General features: G+C 37.1%; 1 protein-coding gene across 2 annotated transcripts in view; it reads left to right on the top strand.

The window, feature by feature from the left end:
• The first annotated feature begins 3,827 nt into the window (after positions 1-3,827).
• The window catches only part of Snx6 (sorting nexin 6), a 61,471-nt gene continuing 42,085 nt past the window's right edge, over positions 3,828-23,213 (top strand). The window contains exons 1-4 of one of the 2 annotated variants that reach the window (XM_076848212.2): positions 3,828-3,879; positions 4,036-4,083; positions 18,277-18,381; positions 20,554-20,664. In XM_076848212.2, coding sequence (XP_076704327.1) covers positions 3,874-3,879; positions 4,036-4,083; positions 18,277-18,381; positions 20,554-20,664 — 270 coding nt within the window. In that variant the 5' untranslated portion in view covers positions 3,828-3,873. Of the gene's footprint in view, positions 3,880-4,032; positions 4,084-18,276; positions 18,382-20,553; positions 20,665-23,213 lie in introns of both variants that reach the window. The other variant, XM_076848211.2, reaches the window with a different exon arrangement.

Raw genomic sequence — 23,213 nt, 5'->3', positions numbered from 1 at the left:
TCAGCTTCCTGAGTTGCTGAGAGCAAGCATCATTGTGCCTGGCTAACTTCTCTATACTTATCTTGCTTAAAATCATCTCATGAAGACACAGAGTAGAGAACCCAATGCATCTGCTACTAACAAAATCTTTGATTATTAGAACATGATAAAACAAAGGAATTTAACTTTTTTTTTTCTTTTCAGTACTGGAGATTAAACTCAGGGGTGCACTAACACTTCCTTTTTTAATGTAAATTTTTAAATTTATATATGACAGCAGAATGCATTACAAGTCTTATTACATATATAGAGCACAATTTTTCATATCTCTGGTTGCATACATGGTATAGTCACACCAATTTGTATCTTCATACATGTATTTTGGATACTAATGATATAAAGAACTCAAAAAGCTAAACACACACACAAAGAAAACAAATAACCCAATCAATAAATGGGCCAAGGACCTGAAGAGACACTTCTCAGAACATGATGTACAATCAGTCAACAAATATATGAAAAAATGTTCATCATCACTAGCAATTAGAGAAATGCAAATCCAAACCATTCTAAGATTTCATCTCACTCCAGTCAGAATAGCAGCTATTATGCATACAAACAACAATAAGTTTTGGCAAGGATGTGGGGGAAACGGAATGCTCATATACCAAATTGGTGCAGCCAATATGGAAAGCAGTATGGAGATTTCTTGGAAAATTGGGAGTGCAACCACCGTTTGACCCAGCTATTCCTCTTCCCAGTCTATACCTGAAGGACTTAAAAACAGCATACTAAGGGGACACAGCCACATCAATGTTATAGCAGCACAATTCACAATAGCTAAACTGTGGAACCAATCTAGATGCCCTTAAATAAATGAATGGATAAAAAAAATGTGGCACATATACACAATGGAATATTACTCAGCAATAAAAGAGAATAAAATCATGGCATTTGCAGGTAAACGGATGGAGTTAGAGAAGATAATGCTAAGTGAAGTTAGCCAATCCCAAAAAACAAATGCCCAATGTTTTCTTTGATATAAGGAGGCTGATTCATGGTGGGATAGGGAGTGGGAGAATGGGAGGAATAGCCACTTCCTTTTTAATTAATTTTTTTTTTGTAGTTGTAGATGGACAGCATGACTTTATTTTATTTGCTTGTATTTTTATTCAGTACCAAGGATTGGACCCAGTGCTTTACCCATGCTAGGCAAGTGCTCTGCCACTGAGCTACAGCCCCAGCCCACCACTGGGCCACTTCTGAAGCCTTTTTAAATTTTTTTCTTTTGAGACAGGGTCTCCCTTAATTTCCCAGGCTGACCTCAAATTTGAGATCTTCCTGTCTCCGCCTCTAGGGTCTCTGGGATTACAAGTGTGCATACCACACCCAGCGTCACAGTGCCCTTCATGTGAGTTTACCTTCATTTCTTTTCTTTTGAATTTCCTTAGCTTTATAACCTGGTTCTTGATAGTTGTTATTATCAGTTGCTCAATATAGTGAGAACTTTGCTCTGAAAGGAAAGCTCAGGAATTAATAAACAATTTTATTATTTCAAGATTGGGTTCTCTACTTATGTGAGTTTACTACTATGGATTATAGCTGCAGTAATTATATAATATATCTTTAGTCATAATTTTAGTTGTGCTTTCTTGTATTTTGAATCCTATCCTTTTAATTATTCACAATTAGTAATTTTAAAGTGTTTTCATTAATGTTACTGGACTTTGTTTTAATGTTGACATTTAAAACCCCTGGATAATGATCATAGGCATTTGAAGTAGTTTATATGGCACTTCTTGACCTTCGTCCAAAGCTGAACCTCCTATCAGTTGTACACAAATTCCGCTCCTTTATTATAGCTCCAATCTTCTTTCTCAACCTAGGAGAAGCTTTATAGGCATTACCTTTAATTCAGAAACAAGTCATTAGGAAATACTGGCACTTTTTGTTTTGTTGTAGTACTGGGGATGGAATCCAAGGATACTCAACCACTGAGTTAAATCCCCAGCCCTTTTAATTTTTTTATTTGAGACAGAGTCTTATAAAATTACTGAGGCTGGCCTGAAACTTGTAATTCTCCTGCCTTAGCCTCCTGAGTATCTGGGATCATTAGTACTGTTTATCAGTACCAGATTCTTAAAATATTCCTTCTGACACTTCAGTGACATTGCATAATGCCTCGTGACTCCCAGTGAGGAGGATCACTTTAGTAGTCATTAAAATGCATTGGGAAGGAAGAAACAAAGGATAAAAAATGAGGTTCTCCTCCCTACCATATTGGAGAGTAAACCTTTGTTTTTATTCTCTGCCTCAGTTCTCTTTACACACAAAACGAAAGCTATAAGAAGTTTTCATGGAAATATTAGTAAGTTTACTATTATTGTTTTGAGAATTTCAATCAAAAAAAAAATAGGATGGAGGGAGCTGGGTGGTGGTGTATACCTGTAATCCCAGTGACTCAGGAGGCTAAGGCTTGGAATCACAAATTCCAAGTCAGCATCAAGCAACTTAGTGAGACTCTAATTAACTCAGTGTGACCTTGTCTCAGAATAAAAAGTAAAAAGGAAGGGAATGTGGCTCAGTAGTTCAATCCTTGATACCAAAAAGGGGGAAAAAAAGGGCCAGGGTTGTGGCTCAGTGGTAGAGTGCTTGCCTAGCATGCGTGAGGCACTGGATTCCATCCCCGGTACCACATAAAAATAAAAACAAATAAAATAAAGGTATTGTGTCCATCTACAACTTAAAAAAAAAAAAAAAAAAAAAGGATGGAGGGCTTGGCAATACAGAGGAATTCAAAAGTGGAGGACCTGGAATGTAGGCTGAGGAGTTAGTTGATCATTAGGTAATGGAGGCTTGTAAAGATGTAAAGATTATTGAGTAGGGCAGTAGTAGTTTTATCACCAATATCCGAGTCTTAGGAGGAAAATTGGCAGTAGTGCGTAGAATAAAGAAAATGTAAAAAATAAAAGTTAGGATATTATTAAAGGTCCAGATAAGGGATGCTGATGGAAGTGGGAGAAATGGGACCAATTCAAGAAACATGAAGAGAATCAGTTGTAGAAGCAATAGCATTTCTCTGGATGTGAGGACAGAGAGGAAGAATTTGAACAGGACTGAGGTTTCTACCCTGAATATTGGAAGATGCTAATATCATTAACTGAATGGAAGCACAGAGATTGCGAGTGTGTGTGTGCGCACACACACACACACACACACACACGTGTGTTTGTTCGCAAGAGGTGAGTGTTTGGCAGGGGTTAGGAATGATTTATCTTGAAGTTTCTGTGGATACCGTGTAGTGCTATCTGGCTGGACAGCTGGAGTAGGTCTGGGGAAACTTCTTCCTAGAAAGGAAAGGAATACTCTTGTAATGAGAACAGCTCACTTTTATAGTGCTCAGCCATTAGCACCCCAAACCCTGAGGTAGTTATTACCTAGCCAGTAGTAAAAGCTTGATTATAGCCCCTGCTTACTGTATGAAGGCCCTTAGTTCCCACAACTTCCATAGGCAATGTGATATTAATTGTGATTAATTATCGTGTGGCTCATTACAGAGACTAGATTGAAAGGTTTCTCGCTGGAGCCCTTAGGGCAAGGGAACTAACTGGACAGCACGCTGGGTGGCCTTCGGCCCTTCTCGGATCAGAGCTCACTAGCCGCTAGCTGTCACCAGCTGGGTCTGGGGCTTGGAACCCTCCCTGACTTCGGGGCTTTCAAATGTCCCAAGGTACCGGCGTCCTTCCTCGCACACCCTTCCAGTCCCCTTACAGCGGGACGGGGCGGGGCTCCAAGGCCCCGCCCCCAGACCCCACCCCGCCCCACCCCCTGCCGCCGGCTCCCTCGGGCTGGCAGTGCGTTCGCGCCTGCGCTGGTCCTCGTCTCGGAGCAGCCATGATGGTGGGTGTTCTCAGCGGCGCCGAGCCCCGGGCGCGCGGTGGGGGTGTCGGGCGCGGGGCGGGCGCGGGGACCGCGCCGGCCTGGCACTAATGTCTCCTTTTGTGTCTTCCCCACCTCATCTTCTTCCTCGGCGCGCTCGGCCCGCCGACCCAGCAGGAAGGCCTGGACGATGGCCCCGACTTCCTCTCGGAGGAAGACCGCGGAGTAAGTTCTGTCTCGTCTTCTTGCGGAATCCGCCCTGCCCTGCCTCAGCCCCCGGGTATTACTATTGAGTAGGGGTCTCCACCCGCGCTGCGCACGTCTGGGTCGTAGTCCTCTGGATTTCCTCGCCGCATCGCGCCCCGCCCTCTTGCAGCCCTTCTTCCCTGTGGGCCGCTCGGTTCCTGATTTCCAGAGGACCCGGGGCGGCTTTCTTTTCTCCAGTCCCAGATCCTACCCTCCAGTGAACCTCCTCCCCCTCTCCCAGCAGGGTGCAGGTAGGGAAGTGGAGGTGGAAGCCAACCAAGCTGCTATGCTTCCACTCTCTCGCCACTTAGGCCAAGAAAACCCGTCCTCAGACCTTCCTTGGCGGCACCCTCAATTTCCCCCCGTTGTGAACCTCTCGAACCCTCTCCTACCCACCCTTCTCTTTCTCGAGCAGATATAGTACAGGTTATTCTACATTACCCTTTTGCAAGGATTTTCACAGTCATCGAACCTCAACTGTTCTTCAGCGTCCTACCAGATTTTTACAAAGTGCTGGTAGCCCACGGTATCTTTACTTTTTCTAACATCAAAAACAAACAAAGCCCCATCTTTTGCAGGGTTCCCCTGGTGTCTCCCTCAGCTTTATTGAGGTATGGCTGGCAAATAATAATTGTGTATACTTAGGATGTACAACGTAATATTTTGACATATGTATACATTGTGAAATGATTACCCTGTCAAGCTAATTAACATATACCTCACTTGAGTAATTGCCAGTTTACTTTTTTGATGAGAACCCTTCAGATATACTCTCAGTAAATTACAAGTATTCTTTACTTATAGTCACCAGGCTGAAAATTAGAACTCCAGAATTATTCAAATTATTGAAAGTTTGTACCCTTTGACCAATCTGACCAATCTCTCCTCTTTCCTCCAACCCTTCCCCCACCCCCTGCCTCTGGTAACTACTATTCTACCTTTGGTGTTAAAGGCCTTCTAGATTCCAATTTCTCCCAACTCTGCTTCCGATTGCCTTGAGCAAAGAATGTAATGTGTATGGTGCCTTGTGCAAATGAACATCGAAGAATATTGATACATGATAATTGCTGCTCAGTAAAGTGTCCCTGGTTCCTTCACATTTATCCATCTTAGATAATGTGAGAGCTACATCTTTAGTGGGTTTTTGGTAGGGGGTAAAATTTTGTTAGCTGTTTTTGCTGTGTTTAATGAAATAAGGTGGTAAGTATTAAGCTTTCAAATAATAAGATGCAGAGGATGCTGCATATTTTTATGAATGATCAATTAATAATTTTCTCATTTTACACAAAATTTAGGATTTTTGGTTAGTGCAAAAGTTTGTAGAACTTCTAGTTTCCAAAATTTCTTTCCAGTGAACTATAAAATGAAATGGGTGTGTGCAAATGTATATGTATCTTCTGGGATAAGAGAATTATGTGAGCATTTACAAATTATATTTTGGATTTTAAAATAGGGGAAATGAACAGAGCTACTAATGAAATTAAATAAATTCATTATAGTGCAATTAAACTGATTTTTTTTCTAAAAATAAAACATGACCTTCATTATTTAGATAACTTTGTGTTTATGTGATTACATGAAAAGAGCAAATAGGATTTTCTTTTTAAATTAAGATCTGATAAAACTACTAATTTTTGGAGCATTTACATTGATGATGTGAAAAGTAGAATATTTTCTGGTAAATATTTGTATTCATAACTTTATGCTTTTGTAAGATTTCCTTATAGGACTGGAAACACTTAAGTAATATGTCTGCGTTTTTCAATTATTACAAAATTCAAGAGAAGAAGACAAAGAGCATGCCTGACTAGGAGGTTCTTATAGAATCTTGGAGATGAAAACTTTAATATGAAATGGAATAAAACTGGGTGGAGGATTTAGCTCAGTGGTAGGTGCTTGCCTAGCATGCACTGGGTTTGATCTTTAGTACTGCAATAAAGAAAAAAAAAAAAAGAAAGAAAAAACATAGTTATGAGTTAGAAAGTTTTTAGATGTCATTGTGAATGTGTACATATGTCCAGTTTTTCCTTATTTTTGTCTTATAGAACCAGGTGAATTGAATTATAGTAATAATTATAGCTGAGCACATTGTTAAGCACTATTTTGGCATTATTTCATTAATAACATCTTTGAAGTATGCCCCTTTTATAGTAAATCCAAACCTTCCAGAAACTAAGAAAGTAGTCTAAGGCCACACAGTGAATGGGAGCTGGATTTTAAACCTTGTTACTGACATTGGAACTATTACATGTGTTTCTCAGAATGGCCTTGAAATATTTCCATCAGAATCACCTGTAGTGTTTGAAAAGCAAAACAAAAATTTATGGATCCCATGCTCTTATTAAATCAGAATCTCTTGGGGTGGGAAGACAATTTATTTATTTTTTTAAGTACTGGCGATTTAACCCAGGGGTGCTTAACCACTGAGCCACACCTTCAGCCCGTATTTTTATGTTTTATTTTAAGAAAGAGTTTCGCTAAGTTGCTAAGAACTTGCTATTCTCCTGCCTCAGTCTTTTGAGTTACTGGTATTACAGTTGTGTGCAACCATACTGGCCCAAATAACTGCTTTTTTTTTTTTTTTTTTTTTTTAAGTTATAGATGAACACAATACCTTTGTTTGTTTGTTTGTTTGTTATGTGGTGCTAAAGATTGAACCCAGTGCCTCACACATGCTAGGCAAGTGTTCTACCACTGAGCCACAACCCAAGCCCAAATATCTGCTTTCTAGTTAACATCCAAGAGTTTGTGTTGTGCACTGAAGTTTGATCACTGTTTCACAAAGTTACTGTGTGTTTCTTCATTTCAGGAACAGAAGTACCTGCCCTGTTTAAATTTCCTTAAATTGTACTTGTCCTGATAGAAATAGACTGCCACAGTTAGAACTTTAAGGCATTGCAAAACCGTTTATATCATCTTGTTCAGTCTTTAGGAAAGGGAGTCTTGGTAGAGAAAAGCATGAAATGAGTATTTGATATGAGTTGCAGAGGAAATATCCCAGCTTCAAAAATAAAAAGTGTACAAAGCAGCAAGTAGGTTTTCATCATGATAATTGGATCAGAACAGAATCTTATAGCATCAAGAAAGTATTGTTTTGTGAGAAACAAATAAATCAGTTTATAAGAACACACAGTGTTGAAAATTATTGGCCACATTTTGATCTCTTCAGCTTCATCTCAGCATAATAGATTTTTCCCCCAAATGAAGAACTGTAACATGTTATTTAGTAAACAAATGAGCCCTTTGAACTGAACACATTTTGCTGTGATGTGTTTGTTAAATTAAGTGTAATACATGCCAAAGTGATGGCATAATTCTCAGCATTTGGTTCCAATTCTAAATAATATATTTATTGTTTTAAAAAATTACTTTAGGTGGGGTAACTATATCTTATCCTGGACTCAGTCTTGTTCCTCCCTCTGTATTCCTTATCTTCATTAATGGCCTCATTTTATAGTTGTACAAGAAACCTCTGAATCATACATATTTTTATGTTAGAATAGTCACTGAGGTCAGTTAATTTCACCTTAGAAATGTGTATCCTATCTTTCTTTTCTATGGCTCCAGTTAATCTTTGCTACTTCTTGCCTGAGTTGTAGCAGTAACCATCATTTGTCCATCCTTAGCCTTTCTACTTTCTAATCGAGACTTCACATTTCGCATAGTTACATAACTGAAATAATTTAAGTCATTTTGTGAGTCAAAAGTACTTATGTTAACCTCATTCTTTTTGAAGTAAAGTCCAGATTCTTTAGGTTAGTATTTATAACTGTTTTCTGGCTGGCTTTAATATGCTGCCCCCACCCTACACATACCTTCGTCTGTTATCATTGCCCAGTTGCACCTCTGCACTTAAATGTCTGCTTTATGCATGCATTTGCATTTTTGTGTTGTGGAGTGCTTTCCTCCTCACTACCTTTTCTTTCAACACTTGGCACAGCTGTTTGCTTTTTATTTTGTACATGCACAGCATTTAGCTTAAACACATTCCACATTTATTAATAGTTTATTTTTTTTCCAATAAAAATGTGACATAGAGCTGAGCATCATGGCCCAAACTTGAGGCAGGAGGACTACTCAAGTTCAAGGCCAGCTTGGGCAATTTAGTGAGACCTGGCTCAAAAATAAAAAGGACCAGGATGTAACTCAGTGGCAGAGTGAGTGCCTAATATGTGCAAGGCCCTGGGTTGGATTCTCAGTACCACCACGAAAAAAGTAATATGGTATTCTCTGAGGCTAAAAAGATGAATAGGACAAAGTTCTTGCCCTGAGATCATAACAGTGCAAGGAGGAAGATAGTTATTATCCCTTTTGGTAAAGTGCCTTGAGCACAAAGAAGAGAGTGTTTAACTTTGGGGATAGGGATAGTAAAAGACAGAAGTTACAGGCTTGTATTGCACTGACTGTGTGGTAGGGACTATGTGTATTGACTTGGTTCTCAAATCTGTATGGGAAATAGCTGCTGCTGTTCCTATTTTGGATAGGAACATAGGTTTAAAAAGATTAAATAACTTCTCAAGGTCATACAGCCAGTAGGACTTGCAGTCAGACACTGTTGGTTTAGCTCTAGGGTCTGGTTTCGTTTCTTTTCTGTCACATCCTCACCCCCTTTTATTTTTTATTTTGAGACAGGGTCTTACTAAGTTGCTTTAAGTTCTCACTAAATTGCTGGGCTGGCCTCAAACTTGTGATCCTCCTGCCTCAGCCTTCAGAATTGATGGAATTACAGGCATGTACCACCATGCTAGGCTGGGTTCTTAACCTCTGTTCTTAACCTCTTATCATCAAATGGGCTGTGCTGACCTTTAATTTTTTAATTTTTAATTTTTGGTGTTGTTTTTCTACTGGGGATTTAACCAAGGGATGCTCTACCACTGAGCCATAAACCCAGCTTTTTTTTTTTTTTTTTTTTAGTTTTGTGAAAGGGTCTCTAAATTGCTGAGGCTGGCCTCAAACTTGTCCTCATGTCTGCGCCTCCTGAGTTACTAGAATGGATTACAGGCATGAGCCACATGCTGGCTAGCCACTTAATGTTGATTGATCAGGATTTTGTAGACTCTCAGGGAAGAGTGAAGGAGGACATACCAACTAAAAGGATAGCATGTAGGTAATTTGGGGATTGAACCCAGGACTTTGCATATATCAGGCAAGCATTGGACCACTGAGCTACACACCCAGCCTTTTGAGACAAGGTCTCACTATATTATCCAGACTGGCCTTCACATGTGATCCTCTTGTTTCAGCCTCCTGAGAATCTGGGGTTACAAGTGTGTGCCATCATATCCAGCTCATTTATGATTGTTGTAGCCACATTTAGCAGCTCAAATGTAAAAGCAAAAGGAAGGCCAGGTGTGATGTCACACACCTTAACCCCAGCAGCTGGAGAGGTTGAGTCAAGAGGATCACGAGTTCAAAGCCAGCCTCAGCAATTTATCGATGCACCAAGCAGCTCAGTGAGACCCTGTCTCTAAATAAAATGCAAAATAGGGCTGGGGATGTGGCTCAGTGGCGGAGTGCCCCTGAGTTTAATCCCTGGTACCAAAATAAAACAGGAAAGTTGTTGATTAAATTGATCCTGAATATGGGAATTTATAAGCTAAGTATGGTGAAAAAGCAGTAGTGTTAAAGGAACCAACAAGAAAGAGGTGGATCGCAGAGTAGGTGCTGACAGACTGGAAATATGGAAAGGTCATAGAATTGGAGGTGTCAATAATGCAAAATCATATGTATAGTAAAAGTGGCAGAAAACAAGAAATTATTTCATTTTGTATTAAAGTTGATTGTTTCCTTGCTGCAAACAAATTCATGAAGGTGGGGCTTTTTTCTTAAGTCCTTCATAATATGTGCTGAAAGATTTATTAAAGAAATGCATATTGCTATATTGCCTAGAATCAAGGGTCTACATTTGTTCTACCAATAATGTTAACTTTTAACTTACAGGTAGACACCATTAGTACCACCCCACTGGTGATTTGTTGTTTCTAGTATGACATGTGAGAGGAAATCTGGTTCAAATGTCATTTTCTAGAATATGTATAATTAAACATTAACTGCTGAGTGTATAGGGTATACACTAGTAATGGAAATATCATAGAACTTCTTATAAAAAATCGTAACTAGGCTATTAGTTAAATAGTGTGAATTTGGCCTGAATTAATGAGCTTAATGTAATTCTATCTCATGGGGTTTTTTTTTTTTTTTTTCATTGATTGTACTGTAATTACCTGATTTTGGGGGGAGGGGAGGGATCTAACCCAGGGGTGCTTTACCACCGAGCTACATCCCCAGCCCTTTTTTTTTTTTCAATTTATTTTTTTAGTTATAGGTGGACACAATATCTTTAGTTTTATGTGGTGCTGAGGATTGAACCAAGTGCCTCATACATGGTAGGCGAGTACTCTACCTCTGAGCCACAATCCCAGCCCCCCAGCTCTTTTTTAAAAAAATATTTATTTTTTAGTTGTAATTGGACATAATACCTTTATTTATTTATTTTTATGTGGTGCTAAGGGCCAAATCAGGGCCTCACACATGCTAGGTGAGTGCTCTACCACTGAGCCACAACCCCAGCCCCATCCCTTTTTGTTTTTTTATTTTGAGACATAGTCTGAGTTGCTGAGGGTCTCGCTAAGCTCCTGAGACTGGCCTCAAACTTGCAGTCCTCCTGTCTCAGCCTCCTGAGTCACTGGGATTAGAGGCATGCAACACCACACCTGGCTCTGATAACAGTTTTGTAGTCCAGTTATGGTTAGAATCTTTATTTCACTCTTTTATTCAACAAATATTTGTTGAAGACCACCATTTGGCAATACAGCAGCAAACCACATGGACAAAATTTATGTCCTTATGGAGCTGAATTCTGGTTGGGGAGAGGTGTTAAAAATAATTATTTTATATATATTAATTTTTTTGTTTTAGTTGTAGTTGGACACAATAATTGTTTATTTTTATGTGGTGCTGAGGATTGAACACGTGCTAGGTGAGCGCTCTATCTCTGAGTCACAACCCCAGCCCCTAATTATGGTATATTTGATATTGAATAAGTACTGTGAAAAAAATGAAGGAGGAATAGGGATTGTTATATGGAAGGGGACAGTGTTTCAACTGTAGTTTTAGATGGGATGACAAGGAAAGTTCTTTGGGGAAGGGCTTCAAGACTTAATGGAAATGAGCCATACAGGTAGTTATCTAGGCAGAGTAAATAGTAATTGCACAGATTCCTTAGATGGCGGTATGCTTGTGTGTTCAAGGAACAGAGAGACCATATGGCAGTATTGCAGTGAGCCAGAGGTATAGAAGATTAGTTGGAAATGATGTCAGATGGAGATTTTATAGTGCCTGATGGACTACTGTAAGGACTTTAGCTTTTCTCCAATTGGAAATCCTTTATGTAATAAGTTATAATATATTACTATACTATATAAGTCACCACTAATACCTAGTAATGAATGTCTTCTTTACTAAGTAATTATAAATACCAGCAGGATCTGGGCAGGATCTTAGATTTTAGTGATACTGTAATTTTATTGCTTAATTCATATTCTGTCCTGGTCTTGACCAGGGACTCAAATAATTCAGTCAGTCTCTGACAAAAGGAAAGTACAAAGTTTATTGGCCTAGATAAAGATTAAACCACGTGGGGCGCAGTGGTGCACACCTGTAATCCCAGCTGCTTGGAAGGCTAAGGCAGGAAGCTTGTGAGTTCAAAGCCAGCCCAGCAAAAGCAAGGTGCTAAACAAGTCAGTGAGACCCTGTCTATAAATAAAATACAGGGCTGGGGATGTGGCTCAAGTGGTAGCATGCTCGCCTGGCATGCGTGCAGCCAGGGTTCGATCCTCAGCACCACATATAAACAAAGATGTTGTGTCTGCCGAAAACTAAAAAAAAAGAAATAAACATTAAAAAATTCTCTCTCTCTCTCTTTAAAAAAAAAAATAGAATACAAAATATGGCTGGGGGTGAAGCTTGGCAGTGGTTGAGTGCCCCTAAATTCATTCCTCAGTACAAAAAAGAGAAAGATTAAACTACTGAATGTAGTCTCATCAGAAATTTACTCAGATAAATTCAGTTCACTAATTTCAGAAAGTTAATTAAAAGTTTCAGAAATGTTAATTAAACAAGTTGTGTGCATTGAGACCCTCTATGATGACAGTGTGGTGGCACAAGTGTGTAATCCCAGAGTCTTGGGTTGCTGAAGCAGGAAGATCACAAGTTCCAAAGCCAGTGTCAGCAACTTAGTGAGGCCCTAAGCAATTTGGTGAGACCCTGTCTCAAAAATATAATAAAAGGGGTGGAGATGTGGCTCAGTTGTTGGGCACCTTTGGGTTCAATGCATGGTACAAACAAAACAAAACCCTGCATGACACATGCCTGTAATCCTAGCAACTCTGAAGGCTGAGGCAGGAGGATTGCAAGTTTGAGACGAGCATTAGCAATTTAGCGAGACCCTGTCTCAAAATAAAAAGGGCTGGAGATGTAACTCAGTGGTGAAGCACCCCTGGGTTCAGTCCCAGTACCAAATAAAATGAAATAAAACCCTCTAAAGTTATTGAGTTTCTTTAAACAGGGAAGAAAATCAGCTTGGAAAAGCTGTACGTTTAATTAACATTAAATTTATGTAATGTTTTTTCAAATTTAAGGTATAATTGAAAGATCTATTTTTTCCATGTACCACAAAGGAAAAAAATACTAGTTAAATTTAATTATCAAATGAAAGACATTCCTATTTCAGATATTAAAATACAAAAGGCATCAATAGTTGATGAAATAAAGCACATTGACTTTCATTGAAATTTTGTGCTAATATAGGGGTGATTTCATTTTAGAGACTTGCTTTTCCATTATAAATATTAGTTGTTAGAAGTAGGAATTTAAAAAATTTAATGTATGCAAAGCAGATCTTACTGTCAAACAAAATAATCCTTTATGTCTACTTTTCTGTATACTCAGGAAATGGGAAATAATCATTTGGGAGTGTAAAGAATAAGTAGGAACTGACTGTAAGAAGGTGCAATATCAGAATGTACACGTTAGCTGGTGTTTTGAATTTATTATGAAATGTAAATGAAAGACATCAGAATCTCACTATCACCATTTAGCATCATGCAGAATTGCCCCAAAATATCAGTACGTGTGGTACACTTATACTTTCTTGAGATCAGTTCTAGAACTAAGTTGTAAAAGAACGAAAAAGACAAGTAGTAGATTCAATGTTTGTTAAAGAGATATGCAAATAGATAACATGCTTTAATAAGGCATACAAGAGAAAAAAATAAAGTATACAAGTGACAGAAGATTTAAGAGTAATGAAAGAGAAGCATAAAACTATTAAAAGGAGCATAAGGGTACTTTCTGTGAGTGATGTTTCAATTGTATGTAACCTATATGTTTATTAAAACTTCAAATTTATATAATTAAAGTCTGCGTTTTATTGCATTTAAATTATACCTAAAAAAATAGAATCTGGGACCATAGTGTTAAGTGTCTAACACCGGGGATATTTTATATAGATAAAAGTTATAATAAAAAGGTTATCAAAAGGAAAGGTACTGTATTTGGTATGGAAGAGAAATATAACTTGAAGTAATCTTAAATTGGAAGAATAACTGGCAGCCACTCAGATTAAAATCCCTGATGGGTATATTTTCATCTGACAGAACAGTAGTAAAAATCAAATGAAAATTGAACTCATAAACATGAAATCTGGCAAATCTATTTGATATAATCATTAAAAAGAAAATGTTAGCAGTTTGACACACCATGAAGACATGGAAAATGCTGAAACATCTCTGCCAGTGTTTCCAACTACAGATTTTTAAGGCCCTTTACCTATAGGTTTTGTATTTTTTTTTAGTTGGATCATTTTACTTATTTATTTATATGCAGTGCTGATAATTGAACACTGTGCCTCACACATGCTAGGCAAGCACTCTACTGCCAAGCTACAACCCCAACCCAGGTTTTGTATTTTTAATAAGTGTCAGGTTAAGTTGTGTTTGGGAAATGCTAGACTAGGCAATGAAAACATAAAGAAGTGGAGAAATGCCAACAGTGTTGTTATTCCAGAAACTGTATGGTAAATGCACTAGTGTCCTATAGCGGTTTAACAAATTACCACAAACTTGGTGGCTTAAAACAATGGAAATTTATTCACTCACAATTCTGGGGGCTAGAAATAAGAAATTAGTCACTGAGCTGAAATCAAGGTGTCCTCCAGAGGCTGTAGCGAAGAATTTGCTGCTTCTTTGAGCTTCTAGTGCTTGCCAGAAATCTGATTTGTGGTGCATTAGTTTTAATCTCTGCTTCTAGTTGTTAATTATTGAAGTTATTGTCTGTGACAAATTTCTCTTTGCCTCCCATTTATAAAGGAATATGTGATTGCATAAAACAGCATACTCTCCCTGTGTCAAAACCTTAATTGGGGCTGGGGATATGGCTCAAGCAGTAGCGCGCTCGCCTGGCATGCGTGCAGCCCGGGTTCGATCCTCAGCACCAGATACAAACAAAGCTGTTGTGTCCACCAAAAACTAAAAAATATTAAAAAATTCTCTCTCTCTCTCTTACAAAAAAAAAACAAAAACCCTTAATTGACCTGAAGGCTGGGAAGGCTGAGGCAGGAGGATCGAAAGTTCAAAGCCAGCCTCAGCAAAAGTGAGGCACTAAGCAACTCAGTGAAACCTTCTCTCTAAATAAAATACAAAATAGGGCTGGGGATGTGGTTCAGTGGTTGATTGCCCCCGAATTCAATCCCTGGTATTAAAAAAAAAAAAAAAAAAAAACCTTAAATCACATCTGCAAAGTCCTTTTTTGCCATACAGGGTAACATTACTCAGCCTAGCACAGTAAATACCTAAAAAGTGGCCTAGAAGTGAGGTTTAATAAAAAGGACACAGATTTCTTAAATTAGAACTAAGATAAAGGGTTGAGGAAGAGGTTGAAAAGGACAATGTGAATACCTGATAAAACTAAATTAAAAAAAAAAAAAAAAAGAACAACTCACTCTCAAATGTTTCTAATATTTAAGGGGTAACAAGATAGTTGGAAAGTGGAAAAGAAACGCTTAATTTATTTTTTTATCAGATAATGGGCTACATGTAGCATTCAGAACAATAATGATTTTTTTAGAACATGCTGTTTTTATGTGTAAGTTTACAGTATCAGTTGTGGGGTGTGTGTGTGTGTGTGTGTGTGTGTGTGTGTGTGTAGGGAATTGAATCCAAGACCTGAGCTATATCAACTGAGCTATATTCCTAGCCGTACAGTATGAACTTTGAATGATATGTTTGCTTATTGAAGTTTAACTTATTAAAGTTATCAATAAAATTTTTATTAAAGGCCATCATATGGGACTGGGGATGTGGCTCAAGCGGTAGCGCGCTCACCTGGCACGCATGGGGCGCGGGTTCTATCTTCAGTACCACATGCAATCAAAGATGTCCGCCGAAAATTTAAAAATAAATATTAAAAAATTCTCTCTCTTTAAAAAAAAAAAGGCCATCGTATATAGTATCACAACAACTTACAATGATTTATTTCTTTTGTGAATTTTAATTTGTATTTTATGTAATAGCACTTATTTATGTTTTATTAATTTTTTTGGTGTTACTGGGAATTAAAACGTGGCGCTCTGCCATTGAGCTAGATTTTTAACCCCTTTTCTTATTTTTTATTTTACGATAGGGTCTTCCTGAATTGCTGAGACTGGCCTCAAACTTGCCATCCTTCTGCCTCATCCTGTTGAGTTGTTGGGATTGTTACTTATTTTTAAAAAGCATGTCACATGGGCTGGGGTTGTGGCTCAGTGATAGAGCGCTTGCCTAGCATGTGTGAGGCACTGAGTTCGAGTTTCAGCATCACATATAAATAAATGAATAAAATAAAGGTCCATCAACATCTAAAACATATTTTTTTAAAAGCATTTCATGTAAGAACCAGTTGCAAAATTAAATGAGTATAAGTTACTTTTTAAGTCACTAAGCCATATTTAAATAAGGAATTTTATGAAATTAATATATATTTTTTGAGATGGAGTCTCTCCATGTTATCCAGACTGGGTTCAAACTTGTGATCTCCGCATTCAGCCTCCTGAGTAGCTAGAATTACAGGTTTTGTGCCACTATACCCAGCTCAAATTAATTGTTTTAGATTTCTGATACAAAGACTTTTTTCCCTATTTATAAAAGGAATACATGCAACATTGTGGAAAATTGGGAGAATAGAGGAATATATAGAGAAAATCTGCTGCTTTTTCACAATTTTGGTGTATTTTTTGTAAGTCTTTTTGAGATAGTGGGTGACTGATCTTGAACTCCTAGGTTCAGATGATCCTCTTGCTTCAGCTTCCCAACTGCTGGGACTATAAGCATGTACCACCTTGCCCAACTATTGTACGCATTTAAAATAAATAAATAAGAGCAATGTGTATTAACAGTTTTTCTTCTAGCATTTTTTTTTTCACTTACATTGTAATTAAAATTTGAGAAGCTAGTAACTAGATGAGATTACCAAGTCCTGGGTTTTACAACTAGAATATTTGAAACAGGCTAGTTAATTAGACTTTATATATTTTATATCTTGTAGCTGGCTAAGATTTTGTTTCTTTAGTGTATTTGACTCTTGTTAAGTCTCTACCCAAATATATTACAATACTTTTTGTTAAAGAGTAAACATGAATGAAATTTAAGAATTATAAGTAGAATTATGGAATTGTAGGAACTGGGGATATAGCTCAGTGGTAGAATACTTGCCTAGCATGCATAAGGCCCTGAGTTCAATCCCCAACACCTCAAAAAAACAAGTAAGTGTAAAAGTTATCTTACATAGGCAAATGAAAACTCTAAATAGGGAACTTACCCAATTCTTCAAATGCACTGTAGCTTATAGCTTTATTATTGAATATTTACTATGTTAGTATTTTTCATAGTACTTTACATATATTATATGTAATATATTTAATAGTTTTATTATGTATTTTTAAGCAGTAAGGAATATAGTAAGCAGTAAGAGTTAAAATTGTTCATTCTTTTTATTATTTTTCTTTTATTATATTCCTTAAGTTTAGAACACTTGAAATTTAATGGACCATCTTCTAGAAAATGGTTTTCTTTTATTAATTAATTTATTTTTAATTGGTTCTTTTTAGTTTTACAAGACATAATCCATTTTGATATAATTATAAATAATTATTAGAATACATCTTGTTCTAATTCAGACTCCAGTATCTCTTCCTCCCCTTCTCTTTCCCCACCACTGTTCCTTTCCCTTTTTTGATCCTTTTGTCATTTACCTGTGGTTATTATTTTTTAAATTAATTTCTGGGTGTACATGATGGTGAAATTCACTGTGGTTTATTCATATGTACATAGGAAAGTTATGTCAGATTCATCCCACCCTCTTTTCTTTTCCCATCCTTCCTCTCTTCCCTTCATTCCTCTTTATCTACTCCAGTGAACTTCTATCCCTACCCCTTTAGCTTCCACATATCAGAGAAAATATTTGGTTTCTTAGGATTACTTAGCATGATAATTGCTGGAACCATCCCTTTACTGGCAAATGCCATAATTTCATTCTTTATGTCTGAACAATACTCCATTATGTGTGTGTGTGTGTGTGTGTGTGTGTGTGTTTCACATTTTATTTATCCAGTCATCTGTTGAAGGGCACCTATGTTGGCTGTATCACATATCACATTATTGTGAATTGTGCTGCTATAAACATTGATGTGGCTGCATCACTTTAGGATGCTGATTTTAAATCCTCTGGATATTTACTGAGGAGTGGAATACTGAATCAAATGGTTCCATTCCTGGTTTTTTGAAGAATCCCCATACTGGTTTCCAGAGTGATTGCACCAATTTATAGTCCCACCAAGAATGTATGAGTGTACCCTTTGGAAAATAGTTTTTTCTTTTGGGGTTAAACTATGATGGATCATGGTTAGTTTAGCGACTCAATGCAATGCAGAGTTTAGTTGAATGGTGTAGAATGAAAATACCATTTACCTAAAACACCTGCCTCTAACTATGTATGTAGATAAAATGAGCTTTTATTACTTGCGATTCTTTTGTGTGTATGTGTTTTTTTCCCTCCATTATCCTATTGTCTGGAAGAAGAATAAAATTATATAAAAGCACACAGAATTTCTTTAAGATATTACTTATTTTCTTTTTCTAGCTTAAAGCAATAAATGTAGATCTTCAAAGTGATGCTGCGCTGCAAGTGGACATTTCTGATGCTCTTAGTGAGAGGGATAAAGTAAAATTCACTGTTCACACAAAAGTAAGTGGGATTTTTATATTTTGTCTTTTGTTGTGTTAATGTTACTTATATAAGGGGGAGGACAAAGGGGAGATTATAAACTAAAATTGAATTCCATGAATGTATGAATTTGTTGGTTTGAACCTAACTACAATGTATAACTTTAAAAGCTCTTAAAAAAAAAAAAGAAAAAATATGATAATATGCCGACGTGAACTTGGGTTTTGAACACAATTGAAAAGGGACATAGTTTACAATTTCTGCTATTTTAACAAAAGAAGTTTTATGGAAATTACTTTTGGGGAGTGGGTACTGGGGATTGAACTTAGTACTTTACATATACTAGGCATGTGCTTCACCATGCGCTATATTCCAGACCTTTAAAAAATTTGGAGATGGAATCTCACAAAATTGTCCAGACCGGTCTAGAACTTGGGATCCTCCTGCCTTAGCCTCCCTAGTAGTTAGGATTATAGGTGTGCACCACCACTCCTGTCAGGAAGTATACTTTTTACTTTTGTTTTCTGGTACTGGGGACTTAACCCAGGAGCACTTTACCACTGAGCTATATCTGAAGCCTTTTTTGAGTTCTTTTTGGTTTTTATTTTGAGACAGGGTCTTGCTAAGTTGCTGAGGTTTACCTCGAACTTGGGATCCTCCTGTCTCAGCTTCCAGAGCCTCTGGCAATACAGGCAGGCACCCCCGCACTTGGTGAAATGTACTTTTATTTATTTATTATTTTATTTTTTAGTTGTTGATGGACCTTTATTTTATTTATTTGTATGTGGTGCTCTGAATTGAATGCAGTGCCTCACGCATGCTAGACAAGTGCACTACCACTGAGCCCCACAACCCCAGCCCCGAAATGTACTTTTTTAAAGATGAACATTTTAAAGCATAATCATAGAGCCTACAATTATGTGTAGGTTTTTATCTATTTTTTGCTATAATTTTATTTTCAATTTTGTTGTTGTTCCTTCAGTTAGATTGCTATCCTACACGTTCTTTTTTTTTTTTTTCCTTCTCTGGTAGTAGCAGTTAAATCCAGGATGTTTTACCACTGAGTCACATCCTGAGCCCTTTTTATTTTTTTGATTTTGAGGCAAGGTCTCTTTTTTATTTAAAAATAAATAAAAATGTCTTGCTAAGTTATTCAGGCTGGTCTTGAACTTGTGATCCTGCTATCTTATCCTCCCAAGTAGCTGGGATTACATGTTTATACGATAGCACCTGGCTTCAAATTATCATTCTATTGCAGTTGGGCACATTATCAGATTGTAGATCTATTTTTGTTTGTTTGAATAGTTGAGTTTTATAAATATCAACAGAATAATTTTTATTTTAGTTTTTATTCCCTTGTATCATCCCTTTCTTTCTCTTCCTTTTGTCCACCTTCCCTGTTCTGCTTGTTTTACCTAGTAGGATAATTCTTAATTAATGGTAGCAGTATGAGATAATAACAGCCTGTCAACATTTCCCAAAGATCTGAGGATAAATTTGACTAAGTGCCTTGGAGTTTTCATACTAGAGTTTAATGTCACTGGTAGTCTTTCACATAAGGCTAATTTTTATTTATTTTTGGTACTGAAATTGAACCCAGGGGTGCTTAACCATTAAGCCACATCCCCAGTCTTTTTTTTTTTTTTTTAATATGTTTATTTTATTTATTTATATGTGGTTCTGGGGATTGAACCCTGGGCCTCACATGTGCCAGGTGAGCACTCCACCGCTAGCCACAACCCTAGCCCCCTAGCCTTTTTTTTATATATTATTTTATTTTTGGTACCGGGGATTGAACTCTGGAGCACTCAACCACTAAGCCGTATCCCCAGCCTTGTTTTGTATTTTATTTAGAGTCTTACTGAGTTGCGTAGCACCTTGCTTTTGCTGAGACTGGCTTTAACTGTGATCCTCCTGTCTCAGCCTCCCAAGCTGCTGAGATTACAGGTGTGTGCACTAGGCCCGACCGTATTATTTTATTCTTTTGAGACCGGATCTTGCTAAGTTGCTTAGGGCTTCACCAAGTTTCTGTGGCTGGCTTTGAACTTATTATCCCAGCCTCCCAAGTTGCTAGGATTATAGGTGTGCTCCACTGTGCCCAGCTAAGACTGAATTGAAGAATTGAGATGTATTGTTTATCAAAAGTTGTTAGTGTAATTTTGACTTTTATTCAAAAAGAATCTGTCTTTGCAGAGTTCATTGCCAAATTTTAAACAGAACGAGTTTTCTGTTGTTCGACAACATGAAGAATTTATCTGGCTTCATGATTCCTTTGTTGAAAATGAAGACTATGCAGGATATATTGTAAGTATTGAGGTTTTATTTAAATCCCATTTTTAAGAGCATTTTGTATATTCTTCTCTATTGCAGTCTTGTAGCATTTTTAGTAAATGATAAGATTTTTATTTTTTATTATTTTATTTTATTTATTTGGGGAACAGGGATATTGGTGATGAACCCTGGGGCACTGAGCTCTATTCCCAGCCCTTTTTATTTTTCTTTTATTTTGAGACAGGCTCTCACTAAGTTGTCCAAATTGACTCTGAACTTGGCATCCTCCTGCCTTAGCTTCCTGAGTTGCTGGCATTACATTCATGTGCCCCTGTGCCCAGTTTTGTTACAAATTTCCCAGTTTTGTTACAAAACTGGGTTACCATCTTTTATCAAAGTTGTCCTGTTTGGATCTGTGGGAATATGTTATGCTTCCTCATTTAAACTTAAATTCTTTCTGTTAGAAATGAAATGAATTTTCCTAGAAATTATTTAAGGGATTTTATAAATCATACTGGCTTTGAACCGTTAAGTGGATAGGTATTTACTTTTGGAAGCCTCCTTAAGGTGTTATCATCAATAATCAATGGTTATTATGCCTCAGCTTTTGACCACACTTAGATTTGTGAAATTTAATTTGATTAGATTTTTTTCTAAAATCATTGTGACCCGATTCCATCTCTATTCTTGGAACCACCACTCATTTTCAGTCATTTGTTCCTTTTAATACCTTAGATTTTGGTGAATGACCAGTATACATTTTTCTTTTCTCATTCTAGTTCTACCTTTTTCCCCTACCTTCTTGTGTGATGGTACATTTTTCTTTTTTTCTTCCATAGACTCTTCAAAGACTAAGACTTATTTATCTTTATATACCTGTTGCACAGCATTATGCCTAGTATGTATATACTAGATGCTTGGAGAATGTGTGTTGAACTATGCTTGATACTTTCTGACCCTAGGTGTAATCTTTTATTTTTTTGGTTACCAGGGATTGAACTTGGGGCACTCAACCACTGAGCCACATCCATAGCCCTATTTTGTATTTTATTAGAGACAGGGTTTCACTGAGTTGCTTAGCGCCTCACTAAATTGCTGAGGTTGGCTTTGAACTTGTGGTTATCCTGCCTCCACCTCCCAAGCAGCTGTGATTACAGGCGTGTGCCATCACACCCAGCCAAGGTGTAATCTTTTTCATGTAGGTCTTTGTTTTGTTTTTTTAGCGGTGCTGGGGAGCAAACCCAGGGCCTCATGCATGCTAGTCAAATGCTCTACCACTGAGCTATATCCCCAGCCCTTATAGCAGTTCTCAATTTAACTTTTCTTCCTTTTGTTCCACTTCCTTTCTTTGGCTTTTCATCATTGTGCCCTTATTTGTTATTTGTCGGCCATTCCTCTGAAGATAATTTTTTTTTATATCTTTACCTTGAGTGGTATATCTCTTCTAGACCTTACATGTTTTTAAAGGTTTTTACCCTACATGTTTTACCTTATTCATCTGCTTCACCTATGGATAAATAGAATGAGTTTAGTCATTAATTTATCTTATTAGTTTTTTTCTTTTTCTTTTTTTTATTTTTAGTTTGTTAGCTTTTTAAAAGAATCTTTTTGCTTCTGGTAAATTCCTCTAATCCAGAATCCTTTTAAACATTTCCTGCTGGATAATATTTTTAGTATTTGTTAATTTAGAAAATACATGTAGTATAAACCTACTACGAACCCATTAATTAAAAAACTTAATTGAGGGCTGGGGTTTTGGCTCAGCAGTAGAGTGCTCACCTAGCATGTGTGAGGCCCTGGGTTCGATCCTCAGCACCACATAAAAAATAAATAAATAGGGCTGGGATTGTGGCTCAGTGGCAGAGTGCTTGTCCCGTATATGTGAGGCACTGGGTTCAATTCTCAGCACCACGTATCAATAAATAAAATAAAGGTCCATAGACAATTAAAAAAAATATATATATACATATATATATGTGTGTATATATATATATATATATAAATAAATAAGTAAAATAAAGGTATTGTCCAACTACAACTAAAAAATAAATATTAAAAAAAAAAGAGGCTGGGGATGTGGATCAAGCGGTGGCGCGCTCACCTGGCATGCGTGCGGCCTGGGTTCGATCCTCAGCACCACATACAAACAAAGATGTTGTGTCTGCCGAAAACTAGAAAATAAATATTTAAAAAAATTCTCTCTTTAAAAAAAAAAAAAAAGAAAAAGAAACTTAATTGAGGGGCTGGGGTTGTGGCTCAGTGGTAGAGTGCTCACCTAGCCATGTGTGAGGCACTGTGTTCTATCCTCAGCACCACATAAAGATAAATAAATAAAGGTATTGTGTCCATCTACAAAACTTAATTGAAATGCTGGGAATTGATATTGGCCAAGTTATATTGTTATATTGTAAATTGTGTGCATGTATGAATGTGTAACAACCAATCCCATCAATGAGTACAATTATAATGGACCAGTTTTTTTAAATTAAATTTTTTTATTTATATGTGACAGCAGAATGCATTGCAATTCATATTACACATATAGAGCACAATTTTTCATCTCTGGTTGTATACAAAGTATA

Source organism: Callospermophilus lateralis, chromosome 3 (assembly GCF_048772815.1).
Source record: "Callospermophilus lateralis isolate mCalLat2 chromosome 3, mCalLat2.hap1, whole genome shotgun sequence".
Taxonomy (NCBI): Eukaryota; Metazoa; Chordata; class Mammalia; order Rodentia; family Sciuridae; genus Callospermophilus; species Callospermophilus lateralis.
This window is presented reverse-complemented; position numbering and strand designations above follow the sequence as displayed.